This window comes from Leptosomus discolor, chromosome 18 (genome assembly GCF_034619465.1).
Source record: "Leptosomus discolor isolate bLepDis1 chromosome 18, bLepDis1.hap2, whole genome shotgun sequence".
Classification (NCBI taxonomy): Eukaryota; Metazoa; Chordata; class Aves; order Leptosomiformes; family Leptosomidae; genus Leptosomus; species Leptosomus discolor.
The window spans coordinates 8,019,536-8,033,488 of NC_141408.1; the positions used below are offsets into that span (position 1 = coordinate 8,019,536).

Genomic DNA, 13,953 nt, shown 5'->3' on the forward strand with positions numbered 1-13,953 from the left:
TCATTGCTCTGCTGACAAAAGGGAGGCAGTGCAGCAGGCATCAGAAGGCTGCAAAACATCGGTCGTTTCTTTCATCATTTTAGACTGGAAAAGGTGTAGGATCAGCTTCTACCTGAGTTATAGGATTCTCCCTAGTAATCAGATTTCTTTTCCATATTAAATTCCCCAGAAACTTGTGATTAGCCCCACTTAAGAGAGTTCACAGCGGCTTAATTCTACTGTAAAACTGTCAGCAGTGATTTTCTTTTTTTAAGGCGGATTTTGGTTCTTGTACAGAACTACTTCTTGCTAAATTCCTTTTCAACCAAACACACTTGTCATTTCTCAGCCGTTAAAGACAATAAACTCCATCTTTGGATTTTTACATGCTGACCTTAGTTTATAATGATAGATACTTGTTTATAACACGCTGAAGATTTTTTTTTAGCTTTCTGGCATAAAAATCAGAATCTTCACATTTGATTCGTAGTTATTAGTAGCAGGTTTATCCTTTTAAATATGTACAAGCTATGATTTCAGTGGGATATTTATTGTCCACAAGAATGGTAGTCTGCAACTCTCAGAATCCATCTTGCCTTGGCAAGCAGCGTGGTTATAATCATCAAACTATTCCCATGGAGTAAAGCTGGTTTCACAGGAGGATTTAGGTATTGCAATCCAGAAGGTCACGGTACCAGGTTTTAGATGCCGGGCTCGCTGGGGAGAGAGGGGCTTTTCTTCCCTGGCCGGAGAGACTGTGCGTAATGGGGCAGCTTCATCTCTGGGTGTGAGTTTGCTGGGGTGCTTAAGCCAGTTGGTGCTATAAAAGTGTATTTAGAGGGTGCTATAAAGTGCGTGCAGAGCTGACTGGCTGAATCAGGCTCTCCTGGGGAGGCAGGCGGGGAAAAACACCCACTGCGATCAGCCCAGATGTGCTGGGAAGGGGCCAAGGTGCTGGGAAAACCGGGGCGGTTCTTCCTGGCTCCAGGGAAGTCAGCCAGACAAGGACAGGGCCTGCAGGGTCAGGCAAGGATTTGGGGCATCATGATTTGGACTTCCTGACACCAAAGTTTCTTCTTCATCCCTCTCTCTGTACCTGATCCCTTTGGGCTTTGGGTGGCTTATGGTTGAATGATTGATCCCAAATTATGTTACAGGTTGCATTGCTTCATAAATCACAGCAAAGCACATCCTTGCCATCAGTGCTCCAAAATGGATTTTATTGAAGCAAGAGAAAAAAAAAGATCGACTATAAAAATCCAGTGCTTGTGCTTCTGAGTGAGAGCACGCTACATTTCATAAATTAACAGCACAGCGTGAATTACCAGACTTTCCTCTTACCCTTGATTTTTTTTCGTGTTTGTTTGGGTTGATGCATCCACTTCTGTCCTTTTCTGCTTTTGTGGGAGATCCATTTATCTTAGGGATACAGATGGAAGTGTGCAGCTGAAGCAGTGAGGCAGCTCCCTGTGGGCAGCAGCCAGCGGGGCAGAAGCCTGCAGGGGATGGGGGGTTTGGCGTGGTCCCTCCGGTCAGCATCTCCACTGGTGTACATCAGCGTTGTTTGTCTGAAGGCAAGGAGTTTCACTGAGCATCTGGCAGCAGCCTTTAACCTGTGCACAAATGGTTTACCGTTTGTTGAAAACCCTGTACGTAGTGAGCTTTCTCATAGGCAGTGATCTGATGGGAGAAGACAGACAAATTCCAAGAGAAGGACATTGGTAAGAAAAACGTTAATTTTAGTTTGTCCCCATAAGAATAATGCCCTATAGGCACATCCTTCTAGTCACCTTTTGTGATCTCTGTAACAGGAGGTCGGAGTGCCACTGTCAAATAAAAAAATGGTGGCGTTATTCAAGGCAGTCAAAGTCCTCGTATGACTTTTTTTTTTAAGTAGTTCTTGCTTATTCCTGAAAGCTTTGCTTTTAGCTGTAAACGGTGAGCCATCTTTGCCAAACTCCTGTTTGCATTTGGAGCTGTTACTGCAAATTGCCAAGTGCAAACATAAGGCATGTGGAAGGGTAATTCTCCTGCCCTTTGAGTACAGTCTTTGCCGAGGATGAGAGTGAGATGAGTTAAATGACCGAAAGCCTTAGGCTAGGACATGCCAGTTGCAATAATTTTTTCACTCCATCATCTCACCTTGCAATGTCGCTCTGCCTTATCCAGCCACCAGATGTCTGATGGATAATGTAAGTGACAAGGGCAAAACCTCCTCAATGTATGCAGAGGAAAACTTCAGACAGCGAGGACGGGTCTGCTGGCTGCTGACCAGCTGGGTCCTGCCTGCCCCTTCCAGAGCCTGCCTGGCTGGAGTGAAATCCTTCCCTTGGACAGGGTTTGGTAGATCAGACCTTGGTACTGCGAGTCACCAAGTGCTGGCCCCGCTCCAGCAGCACACTTAAGCGCACACTTAAGTTTCAGCATATGTATACTACCATTGAAGTCACTGTGGCTGTTTGCGTGCTTAAAATTAAGTATATGCTTAAGCTGGCTTGGGGCCAGAGATTTCAGTGCTTTGCAGGTCCAGTCCTTGCTGAGGCTTAGATAACTAGCTCTGAAACTTGGCACATGCTCCTAATGAATTCAGAATTGGGCCAAAAGAATTTATCTTCCTGGACTTGGAAGGCTTACAAGGAAACAAGTTTAAGGTTTTTTGAATTTTTATTATTTTCTAAACATAAAATTTCATATTTCTCTGTAGTCCTTAAAGAAACGCGTTTTCCTGGTGTTCTTGGAGGGATCAAGAGACTTGGAGTGAGCAATTTCCAAAATGCCCAGAGCAGCTGGAAAGGTGTCTGGGACCTGTTGCCTGGCTAGGGTGGGACTTGGTGGCTCTGGAGGTCCCATCTGTGTTTTCATACCTTCTAGGAAGATGTGGCATTGCACTGGGTTGTCCTCAGACAGGTTTATTTCTGGGCAGCCCTGGCACAGACGTGCCCAGTGACCCTGGGTGAGTTACTTAAACCTTCGTGTTCCAGCTCTTCCCTGGTGTAAGCAATAAAACTGTTTATATCAGCGCTGAGAACTCGTTTTGCCTCGGCTAAGAATTTGGCCCTCTAGTTGTGTTTTGCAATCTCTCCTCCATTCCCTGAACTTGACTGCTCAATCAGTAAGCAGCAAGAGTAAGTCTCCAAACCAGTTCCTGGTGTTCATGGTGCTGTATCCTTACGGCAGCTGCTCAGCTGACCCAAACACAAACATTTCTGTCGCTCTGGTATAATACCTGAATCTGTCTCGTGCTGTTTGTGAAATACATTAAAATGCTTGTAGGGGAGTTGTGATTACAGCAGGCTGTGCACATAGTATTTGATATAACTGTAATAAATCGAATGTCTTGCTATAGAAAGTGTCAGAAGGTCATCGCTCCTCTGTTATCCCCTAAGGAAAAGCCAGTTATGGAATAGGTGTGTGGCAAGGAGTTACATTACTGCCACGGAAACCCCTGCTATTGTAAATGGCTCAAATATGCTCATTTCTACAAAGCGGTTGCAAACCACAGATGCCGAGTGCTTACGAGTGCTGCGGGAGGCTCTGCAGGTTGGCGCTGGCAGCAGCGAGCAGGGGTGTGAGATGGGCAGGCGAGGGCAGGGGCCGGGGTGCTGCCAGGCACGTGCTGGGCAGTGACCGGCAGGAAAATAGAAGTCACCCTGCAAGCCTTTCCCAAACACCCAGCGAGTGCTTCGTATTTGCAAGTGAGATTTATTTATACTGTGTACCAGTAGTTATTAGACAGTAGCTTGGAACCACGCGTACATTATCTCATAGTGAGGTAAGGCAAATAAATTACAAGTTAGAGGCCCCGAGTGGGATTAGTGATGCACCTTAGGAAAATATTTTGGTTTCTGTTTATATGTCAGCTGGGTTGTGAAATGTTTCATCTGGAAAAGGTGATATGAGACCAGAGAAACATTTGCTCTTATAATGCAGAAAATATTTCGGTTTCATTCTTAACTGGTTGCTAGTGATGTAAACCAAATTTCACATTTCCGGAGCTTCGATGGCTGCTCCGCTGCTTTCCTACGGATTCTCTTCTGTAAGCTTTCTGCTAGCCGATAAGCAACTGCCCCTTTATCTCCCCTTGTTTGTGAACATTTCTCTGTGTGCATAATACTTATAAAGAAGGAATTACACAAAGCCCAGCAGAAGCCTCTGTCTCTGGCAGACTCGGTCTGCTGAGCTGGAGGACGTTACGGGTGCTCGGGCAGGGCTTAGGGCGGTGTGCTGGGCCACATCCCTCCCTGTTCTGTGGTGGGGAAGCCTTTGCCCCTCCTTTGCAGTGGGTTTCAGATACGGTATCCCCTACTGTTGGGCTGCGGTGGATCTGTACCCACGATGAACTTGGCCTTTCCAAGCATTACACTCGCTGTTTCTGTTACACAAGAAGGAGTCTCCTATTACAGTTTGATATATTAGTATATAGCACAGTTCCAATGTTTTTTCAACACTAAGATTTTTTTAATTCAAATGAAACAATCGGAATTAATTTCCTTGGCTCAGACAGTTACCACTAATTCTCCAGCAGTATGACAAATCCACACTTGCATCTCAAAGTGTAACATAAGATCTTAGTTATCCAGAAAACCCCGATGAGTTGTCAGGTCTTTCCTTACTTGTGGGTAAATGTGAGCCTTTTATAATCCATTATGTGTCCTTTGTACATGTGTGTGTGTGTATATATATATATATGCATTTGCACATGCCACAAGATTGATAATAAGCAAGATAAATCTTGCTGTTTTCGTAAGGGAAGTTATTATTCAAGTCCCTCCAGTGGAACTGGCATATTTCTGCCTCACAAAGCGAGCTCGCTAAGACAGGGTATGCCTGCAAACCTCTTCCAAAGAGTTCAGAAATTACTTGGCATGTAAACAAATAAGCAAATAAGGATCGTTATGTAGTGTCACAGAACTGCCAGATGTATCTTTCCTGCATCTTACGCAGCTTTCCCCAGTGAAGCCAACACAAAGACTTCAGCGTCATAAAGTGGCAGCTTTTATTCAGATGAGAAGTAAAACAAAATAAGGACTCGCCTAAAAAAGCCTCCACTGAAATTTAATGGAATTCACTGTGTGTTTAAATTTCCTAGGCATTCTTGAAAATCTCAATAATCATCTTATTGTAAGCTTAACTAAGTCGTAGATCTTCAGAGAGTGGGAAACTTTACTAGGAGAAAAAAAAAAGTTACTGGATTTTCTAATTTTACCCAGGACTGAGAATTACAAGTATGTGAATACCACAAGAAAACATTTCCAACCTTGCAAAAACTAAAAAGTGAAGATCTTTTGTGAATCCTTTTTTAATGAAATTTCCAGACCTAGAGGTTGAAAGCACATCAGGTGAAGCTGCTTCTGTGCAGAATCATAGCCGGTAACGCACACCCACCGCAACTGCCCTGCGTTGTGCAGAACTCTCTGTTCTTCAGGACACTCTACTTTATGTCAGGATTAAATGTAAAGAAATGTTAATCTCTAAGGGGGCTTGGGGCTAATCATAGCATTCCTGATTTTTTCCAGGCATTCTGATTCTGCAAGGCTGTAAAGAGTTACAATATGCAAGAATCGTGCTATTCAAGGGAAAAAACCACATTTTTTCTTGGAAATTAGTTTTGTTGTGAGGGGGTGTTTTGTTTTTAAAATCATAATAGCATTCAGTTATACTGTAGTTTGCATCTCTTTTTGCTTTTAGACCACTAAATAAATTGCATGCAGTATTGCAAAAAGAGTACGAATACACTCCTATTGTTTTTCAATGCACTGTGTTCCTTAGGTCGTAGTCAAGCTGCGCCTTCCCCAGGGGTGCCCACAGCGTGCGGTGGCAGCTGCCTGTGCCCGCAGCCGAGTCCACACTCACCCCCAACATCTTGTTCCTTTAAGCAAGATGACAAAGTCCTGTGCCTCTGGTACTGCAAAACCACGGCATAAATTTCCCCGATGACACCAAATGGAGATTTTTTGCATTTTATCTTTTTAAGTCCTGCTTTGGATGGATGTCACATCCTGCCTCCAGTTTTTAAACCATCCCGTTTCTCTCCCGTGTCCTTTTACTAACCTCCGCGCCTCTGGGGAAGCCAGGAGCTCGGCCAGGGCTGCAGGAGCATTCAGCAGTGCTCGGGGGGCTCTGGGGGGCTTCCTTCAGCTTTTGCCAGCCCGGGGCTCGGTGTCAGCACTGCAGTGACACTCGGGTCCCTCGTTTGGCGGCCAGGTGTATTACCAGTGGGCTGGTGTGAAACTGCAGCTTGGATGGCATATAACAAGAGTTGCAGGGAGCATCCGAGGCAAAAGCAGAGTTTAATAAATATACTTAATCATTTATGTTTTGACCTTAACCCAGACTCGTACTCAGACACCGAAAGCGGAGAGTTGAAAACGTACTTTGTCAAGGCTCCTTTGGCTGATGCTGTGGTAAAGCAGGGCAGCCTTGCTCTGAGGAAAGGCAGATCCTTCAGAAAGGAGAGTAAAAGGTCAGAACTAATCCAAAAGGACAAGCAGTGTATGTCTGTGTGTATATTGGGTTTCACATATGAAATCCAGTCATGATAAATCTGATGGCTTTAGAAACATCTACTTTGATTAATGAAAACATAGTTCCCATAGACCATGGGTTTCATACTTCAAAGTTCTCCTGGATTTAGGACCTTAGGTTTTGCTTATTCATATAACATGCAGGAAACTATTTTTAAATGAATAAGGGAGTTTAAAAAAAAAAAAAAAAAAAGGCAAATGTTTCAACATCAGTGGTACAGATAGACTGGATAATAAGGAGCAAAATTAACAAACAACAGACATTTTATTATGCGTTTTACAATAATGTTTACATTCTTTCCTCTATATTTGTTTTTCCTTGAAAAGATTTATGTATTTATAAAAATATCTCACTGCTCCAGCTCTGAAAATTGCAGCCTCGCTCACATTTGAAAACCTTCACGATGGCTGCGATCGCTGGCTATGTTCCTAATCATCTGAAATGCTTCTCCTGAGCCTGTGGTTAACCCCTTGTGCAGGACCAGAGGATGCAGCTTTTGTCGGGACAGTGGGGAGGAGGAGGAGGGTGAGATGGTCCCTAAGGACCTGCCGAGCTTGCCCTGCGGCACCACGATGATCCTGAACATTGCCATCCATTGCCTCGGCCGGTGTCCCAAGCTGGGCAGCGGGAGCGTGTGGCCACTGCCACACTGGACGTGGGCAATGGCTGGGCAACCTCGTGCCCAACCACCCGCCTTCATCCCCACGGAGCCGCTGGGCATGGGGGCTCCTAGGGCCACCCTGCCGCCAGGCTTGCTCCTCCCAGCAGCTGCATGTTTGCTTAAAACTCATTTAGAAATAATGACAGAGGAATAAACAATATCTTTGTTTACAAATCTGTAGTGTGCTGAGGAGGGACGCAGAAACCTCTCAGCCTCGCTTAGCCAAAAGTTCAAAGGGATTTGAAAGTGTTCGTTGCCTGTGGGACTGGGTACCCTGACTGAAGTCTCCATTAATTAAATGCACTCACAGGATACAGAGCTGGTGAGTAATGTCCTGTTTATAGCAGAACTGTGAGCGATTCTGGAAAAAAAGAAACTCCGTGGGAGGGAAGATGACAGGGAAGTAGAGTTACTCGCAAAGGCTGTAGCTCCTGCCATCGTTTCCAAAGGCAGTAATTAACACTCACGCCTTGGTTTAACAGCCATACGTGGAGGTGAGTTGTGGCAAAGTCTGTCCCACGTAAGTTGACATGCACGTGCCGTGGGAGAGCGGGGAGGCAGCGTGTGAGCTGTGCATGGGAGAGGAACAGCAGCACGTGCTGCCGAATACGGGCACACATTCGGAAGTCAGGTATGGGGCAGGTTGGGGAGATGCCGCTTCCTTCACGCTTAAATAAGGCATTTGCACAGATTCCCATTCAAGTACTGAGCGCTGCTGCTTTGTGGCATTCCCCCTGGAGTAACAGAGTTATGGCACAGAAGTGAATTGGCAAACCCTGTAGGAAAGTTCAACCATTAATATTTAAACGGGGTATGTTACAATTTGACTCACTACTTTGGGCAAGGAATTTCCGTGTGCTGGTTCCTCACACACCCATGGGGTTCTCGCTCCCAGCCGAGGCTTTTCTGGGCAGCTCTGTCATGCTCACGCTGCGGTTACTGTGGATTGGGACGCCCTTCAAAGTCCACTCCTGCTTCTGAAGGGGCCAGAAGAGGCAGCACCTTGGTGATGGGCAGCCCCTCCTCTCCCTCCAAGACCATCTCGGTCACGCCCTGGGGTCTGCCATCTCTGGGGGTCGAACCCCCATCCCTTTCATGAGAAGGATGCATCTTTTATCGGTTAAAATTGGCAGGTCATTTCCTCTCCTATTTACTCTGTTATTTTTGCTCACATGTATGTTGCAATATGCAAGGTGAGGCTCAAAACTGTCAAGCTCTTTAATAGAACCATTACTGTATTTTTGGAGAACGTACTCTTTTTGATTTACTGTTCCTTAGAAGACAGGAAATGGAGCTACTTGATTTCATATTTTAAACAAAGCCGTCCAGAGGTTTAATGAAAAAAATTTCCCCTGGCTTTCGAATTAAAGGGCTATGGTGAAAGATTTAGCTTCGCTATTTTGACTTAGAAAAATAACACACTAGAAGCATTAAAATATTTTGTAAAAATACTTTTTACTACTAGAATTTTCAGAGAAGAGAATAAGCTTCTCCAGTTTTCTCAGTCTTGGTTGGTAGGGCTAACTATGAAATGAAAGGACGTTTCCAAGGTTTGGGGCTTTTTTTTTTTTTTTTTCAGTAGAATTTATTTTCCTTTTATATTAAAAGCCTTGAAACAATTGCAATGTGAAAGACAAATCCTGTGCTTCTAAGCAAGGTAATTCGGTATGAGTAATAACAGAAGCCATTAATAAAATGCGAGAAATGTTAAGCAGAAGGACGGGGGCCCTGATTCTGCTCCATCCAGCAGCAACGTGAGTAAAGGGCAGCGCTCATTGGGAGGCAAAAGTCAGTGGAAGGACAGAAGTGGGAGATCAGTATCAGCAGAAAATTAAAGTTTTAATAGGAAAATCCTGCGTGTGGAGCAGAATTAGTTTGGAGTGTTTGGGGCAGTGTAAAGCTAAACACGCTGGAACTGCAAAACAAAGCACTTTCGACCTAGATGTTCAAGCCAAGGTTTCTGCTTATTCCATTTGGTGTGATTTGGCGTTGTTTTTTATTTGTAGTGCCGTGGGTCTGGGATGGTGCTTGGGCATTGTACAGGGGAGGCTGATGGTCTTAATTTCCACCCAGTTTCATCTCCAGTAAATAAGAGAAGTAAACGTTCTGCTGGCTTGAAATCACCTCGACAGGATGAAATGTTGACACAATTTTAAGTCAGTGGGATTTTTCTCAGTGATTTAATGATGTTTCACCAGGACTTCACTAGCAATTGCTTAACTAAAATAATACCTAATTTGCTTCTTTCTTGTTCCTAAATGAATTGCTCCTTTTAGGTGGAACCTGTTCCACCATCAAAGCCGTACCAGGTCCGGGGGGCAGAAGAAAGGCGAGGCTTCACACCTCAAGGTCTGATATTGGTGGCTGTCAGTAGGATTTCAGCAGTTTGTCAGTACAGGCACGGGGCAAAGCCTGCCTTCTCTCAACCCTTCAGTAATCCCTTGAATCAGCAGGAGCTTTCTCAGCCGAATTGGTTCTGCAGTTACATTCTGGCTGTGGCGTTTGGGGATTTTGAGAGCAGGACGCTCCACCGAGGTTTATTTGTAAACTTCTCTTTGGCCGACGATGGGGAATTCGATATGTTATCAACCGAGATACTAGGATTGAAAAGGGGAGAGCAAGGCAGCCAGAAAGAGATTACAATTTAATAAATAGCAGAGATATGGTTAGCGGCTATCAGTGTAAGTTTAATGCAGTTAGCTTGTATGCTGTTAGTAACGATGTACGTAGGGCAAAGCACCCAAAGGCTCCTGGGGAGTGACCAGCACATCTGCCATTTCGTGCACTTCACAGGAGAATTTTCCACGTCATGAAAATACCCAGGACTTAATTCTGCCCTGAAAAAGTTGTTTTACTTTGATACATCTACTGTCTGACGATGCAATGGCAAGAAGAACAGGAAGGTCCATGACAATTCGTCTTGGTTTTCCTGTAATAGCTTTGTTTTACATCTGACAGACAGAGCCAGGGGTTGACGGGAGGAAAGGACCTACCTGTTCAAGCAAGGTCCTATTTTCTACCCATGTGCCCCAAGTAACCTCGGTCGCACATCTGCGTGTTTAGCTTTACGTGGAACTGATTTTATCAATGTGTATATTGAAATAAGGAGGAATTTGTGGACTGCACTACAACACGGAGCAGCTGATGGCGCACAGACCTCCTCTGCCCCCGCCGCCCATTACTCACAGGCAGGGTGATCCCCCGCGGGGTACAGCGGTGGCTGGTGAATCATAGCTGGACGTGAATGGTGTCGCCAGATGTGTTCTCCTAACATGGAAAAGGAGTGAAAAGGAAGTAAAGATAAAACTAGAGCTTCACCAGCCTTACGGTTTTTTACAAGAAAACTCTCTGTGCAGTTAATCCCTCTAACCTGCATTTGCATTAACACTTGCAACCTCACACGTTGCTGCTAAGAAGTTTTGGCAGCTCTTGGCCCTGATTGCAGAGGTAACGCTGCACTTGTCTCCTTTGCTCTCACTCAAGTATCTCAGGAGCCAGAGACCGGCACTCTATGAAGTTTCTCCCTGTACACATATGCAGGCATCTTGGCAGAGCTTCAAAAGCCATTTGCCTTATTATTCATATGTCTGCTTATAGGAGCAGAAACGCTCCCATTTCTCACTTTCAGAATAAGGGCAGACACTAGTAAAGAAGAGATTTTTCATCTCTGGCACAACCCTACAAACCCATGGGAGCTCATCATCTCCCCATTGCCACCCTGGGATTATGGGATGCAGGTTTAAAAGCCCACCCCACCCCCAATAGCTTTCAAAGTACACGAACAGCCCTATCGAAAACAACTGAAATTGGTGGGGTCTTGGAATATATGTGGAGTGGGGGTCTCAGGGTCACGTGAAACCGCAGAAGCATGACTTGAAAAAAGAAGTTTCAAAAAAAGACCAAATTTTGCTTTTCCTCTGCAGTTAGGTTAGCTGACAATATGGAAATGTTGCAGAGACTTAAACATCACCGAAATTACTTTGCCTCCTCGCTGCATTTTCTCAAACAAGCTCCAAGAACCATTGCTTTAAAACAAATTGGTAGACTGGAGTAACCTTATAAATCCAAAGGCCCATTAAAAGTTGAAATATTTGGTCATTCCTCCTCTCGGTTTAAACTGGGATTCATCCAGAGTTCAAGTGCATGTATCACATAAGAGCCACAGTCCCATTTTGTAGAGGTCCATTTTAGTGTTGATGGTTTTCTAGTGCCAGGAATCTACTCTGCAGCCAGGCAAAGAGATAAATCAAAGTTGTGCGCGCCGATGAAATTCAGGAGCCAGGAGTCACCATTGCAGCCCATATAAATCCCTGAATGCCAGCCCTGGTGCTTTTGTCCATGCCATTAGAGTTCAAAATTATCTACCCCTCTTTGCTGATGTATGGATTAACCGGCTGCCCGAGTGTTTACTAACGGTTATCACCCGGTACTTTGGACGTTATCAGAGGAAGGGACGCCTGCCGCGGGGCTTGGTCTCTCACCCTTTCTATTACCACCTGTCAGTGGCAGGGAGTGTGCTGTGAAGCTGTACAGTCACAGGCTACAAGTGTAGATAGTTTCTGACGGCTGATCAAAGGGGAAAACCAAAGGCCTGATAACAAGGACGTGTTTCATGTACTTTTAACTTTGAGAAACATTGGCATTTGCATTTTTTCCCCTCAGTAGGCTGGCAGAAACCAGGCACAATAAATGCTGCATATTCAGTTACCTAATAGTTGAGTAAATGGTATGTGCTTGAAGCAACAAAGCATAACTGTAATCTTGTTCCAAGTGGGAATGATTTAAGTAAGCCTTCGCAGAAGACTTGCTATGTAATAAAGTAGAATAATTTTAATTTGTACTTTGAAGTGATCTTGAATTCAGAATCTAATCTTTGCATTCAGCAGAACATCGTACCCTGTTGTGAATGAGGTAATAACTGCAAGTTAAGGAATTATTTTTAAGTATTGTAGGTACGTGCACTCTGTCACAATAGCCGGCATCTTCAGTGAAGCACTGGTGATGAAAGAGTCTCTGTTAGCTCACGTTTGACCTAAAATTTCACAGTGCATGAACAGAGAAAATCCACAGATATCCCAGACTGAAAGAAGGGCTCGCTTTTTTCCTTCAGTAGACATACTTCAAACACAAGCAGAAAGCAAGCCGTCCTTTCCTCATCAGTATATCACACTGTTGCACTTTTCTGCTCAAGAGCAAGAAAGGGATTTTAGCCAACATTTGTGCTCATTAGCAAAGACAAAATTACTTGACTGTTTCCATTGTCTGAGATGAGAAGGGCAAGAGCGCTCAACAGCAGCCCAGCAAAAGACAAATCAACTTTAAAAATAATGTCTAGTTGTCTAACATGTTCTTAACAACGTGCATACAGTTTTTGAACATTACATGTCATTTACATCAGTGCCGTTGTGCTAATTTCCCAATTCTCACTAGTGTGAGACCAGAATAGGGTCTGTATTTTTTAATTTAACCTTTTTTCTTACAGCTGCTGGTCAAAGCTGTTCAGTACTTAGGGCTCTGCTCGCTCCTGCTGCGCTAGTAACACCAACATTTTAACTATCATGCTAAAATTAGCTTTCCAGGAGCTCAAAATGCACGGGCTTCTTTCTTTCCAATGCAATAAATAATATGATGGAAGTAGTTTGATCCCAAGGTCTCCCAAACATCTCCTGTTTGTTTGTTGAAGGTGCCTTCGACCGGAGCGTGACCTTGCTGGAGGTGTGTGGGAGCTGGCCCGAGAACTTCGGTCTCCGTCACATGTCTTCCATGGAGCACACTGAGGAGGGCCTTCGGGAGCGCCTGGCCGATGCGATGTGCGAATCTCCCAGCAGGGACATAGTGGGATCAGGAACAGGTACAAAGAAGAGGTGTGATCAGAGATCACGTACATCTCACCCAATGGTGATTTTTTTTTTTTTTTTTTTTTAAGTTTTGCTTTTCCTTTTCTCTGTGCACTACCTCTCTGATTGATTAACTTTTATGGGGATGTCACTTAGCATGAGAGAAGTCTTTTATGAAAAGAAAATAGTGATAGATCACATAAACATATTCTGAGAAGCCTAAAGTAACTTGAAGAAAAATACTGGTGCTTGAAGCTTCCTTACCGTATAGCTGTGACGAGGGCTTTCCTTCCACCCTTGCCAACTCAGGAGCATCCGAGTCTCTGTGCAGATTGCTGCCCTTGCCCACTCTGCTCCAAACAATGTCATAATCACACACATCCTCATTTTGTGTCCTGAATAGAGCCACTGTGAAGCACTGGTTCTGTAATCCAAATTAATCCATCTTCATCAGTGTCCATTATATTGATAAATTATATCATCTGTTTAAGTAAATGGAATGGCACGTTAGAGATTATGCTGCTCAGAAGGGACCCCGTGGTAGGAGATGCTCAGAAATGTTAAAGCGCAGTTATTGTGGTTTTATTGTCTCCATTAATTTCGACTTGTTGTTAAAAAACACCCTCTAGTAAAAGGACTGGGCCCACCTTTGATCCATGCACCATTTGGGTTGTGACCAGCAGCTGTAAGTAATGGTGGCTTCTAACATCAGCTGCCAGCTCGCTTGTCACTCTTCTGGCAACTTGCCTGGGAAGGGAGAAGAGGACGAGCTCTAGCAGAAACGTATGGGGATGCCAACCTATGGGCATTACAGGAAGGCTGCGTAGAGCAGAAGCTGTCTCTTCCTTTTGCTGTTGCCTTCATGTATTGCTGAGGGCCTTGTGCTGCTCTGAGCTCTCCCTGCTCCTGGAGAAGGTTCAGGGGCTCTCCCATCAGGTCTCGTCCCCCTCC

At 44.6% G+C, this 13,953-nt stretch overlaps 1 protein-coding gene across 1 annotated transcript in view; it reads left to right on the forward strand.

The window, feature by feature from the left end:
- Positions 1-13,953, forward strand: part of BCAS3 (BCAS3 microtubule associated cell migration factor) — a 368,528-nt gene that overhangs the window by 332,265 nt on the left and 22,310 nt on the right. Inside the window, exon 24 of the mRNA XM_086475025.1 lies at positions 12,849-13,016. Coding sequence (XP_086331151.1) covers positions 12,849-13,016 — 168 coding nt within the window. The remainder of the gene's footprint in view (positions 1-12,848; positions 13,017-13,953) is intronic.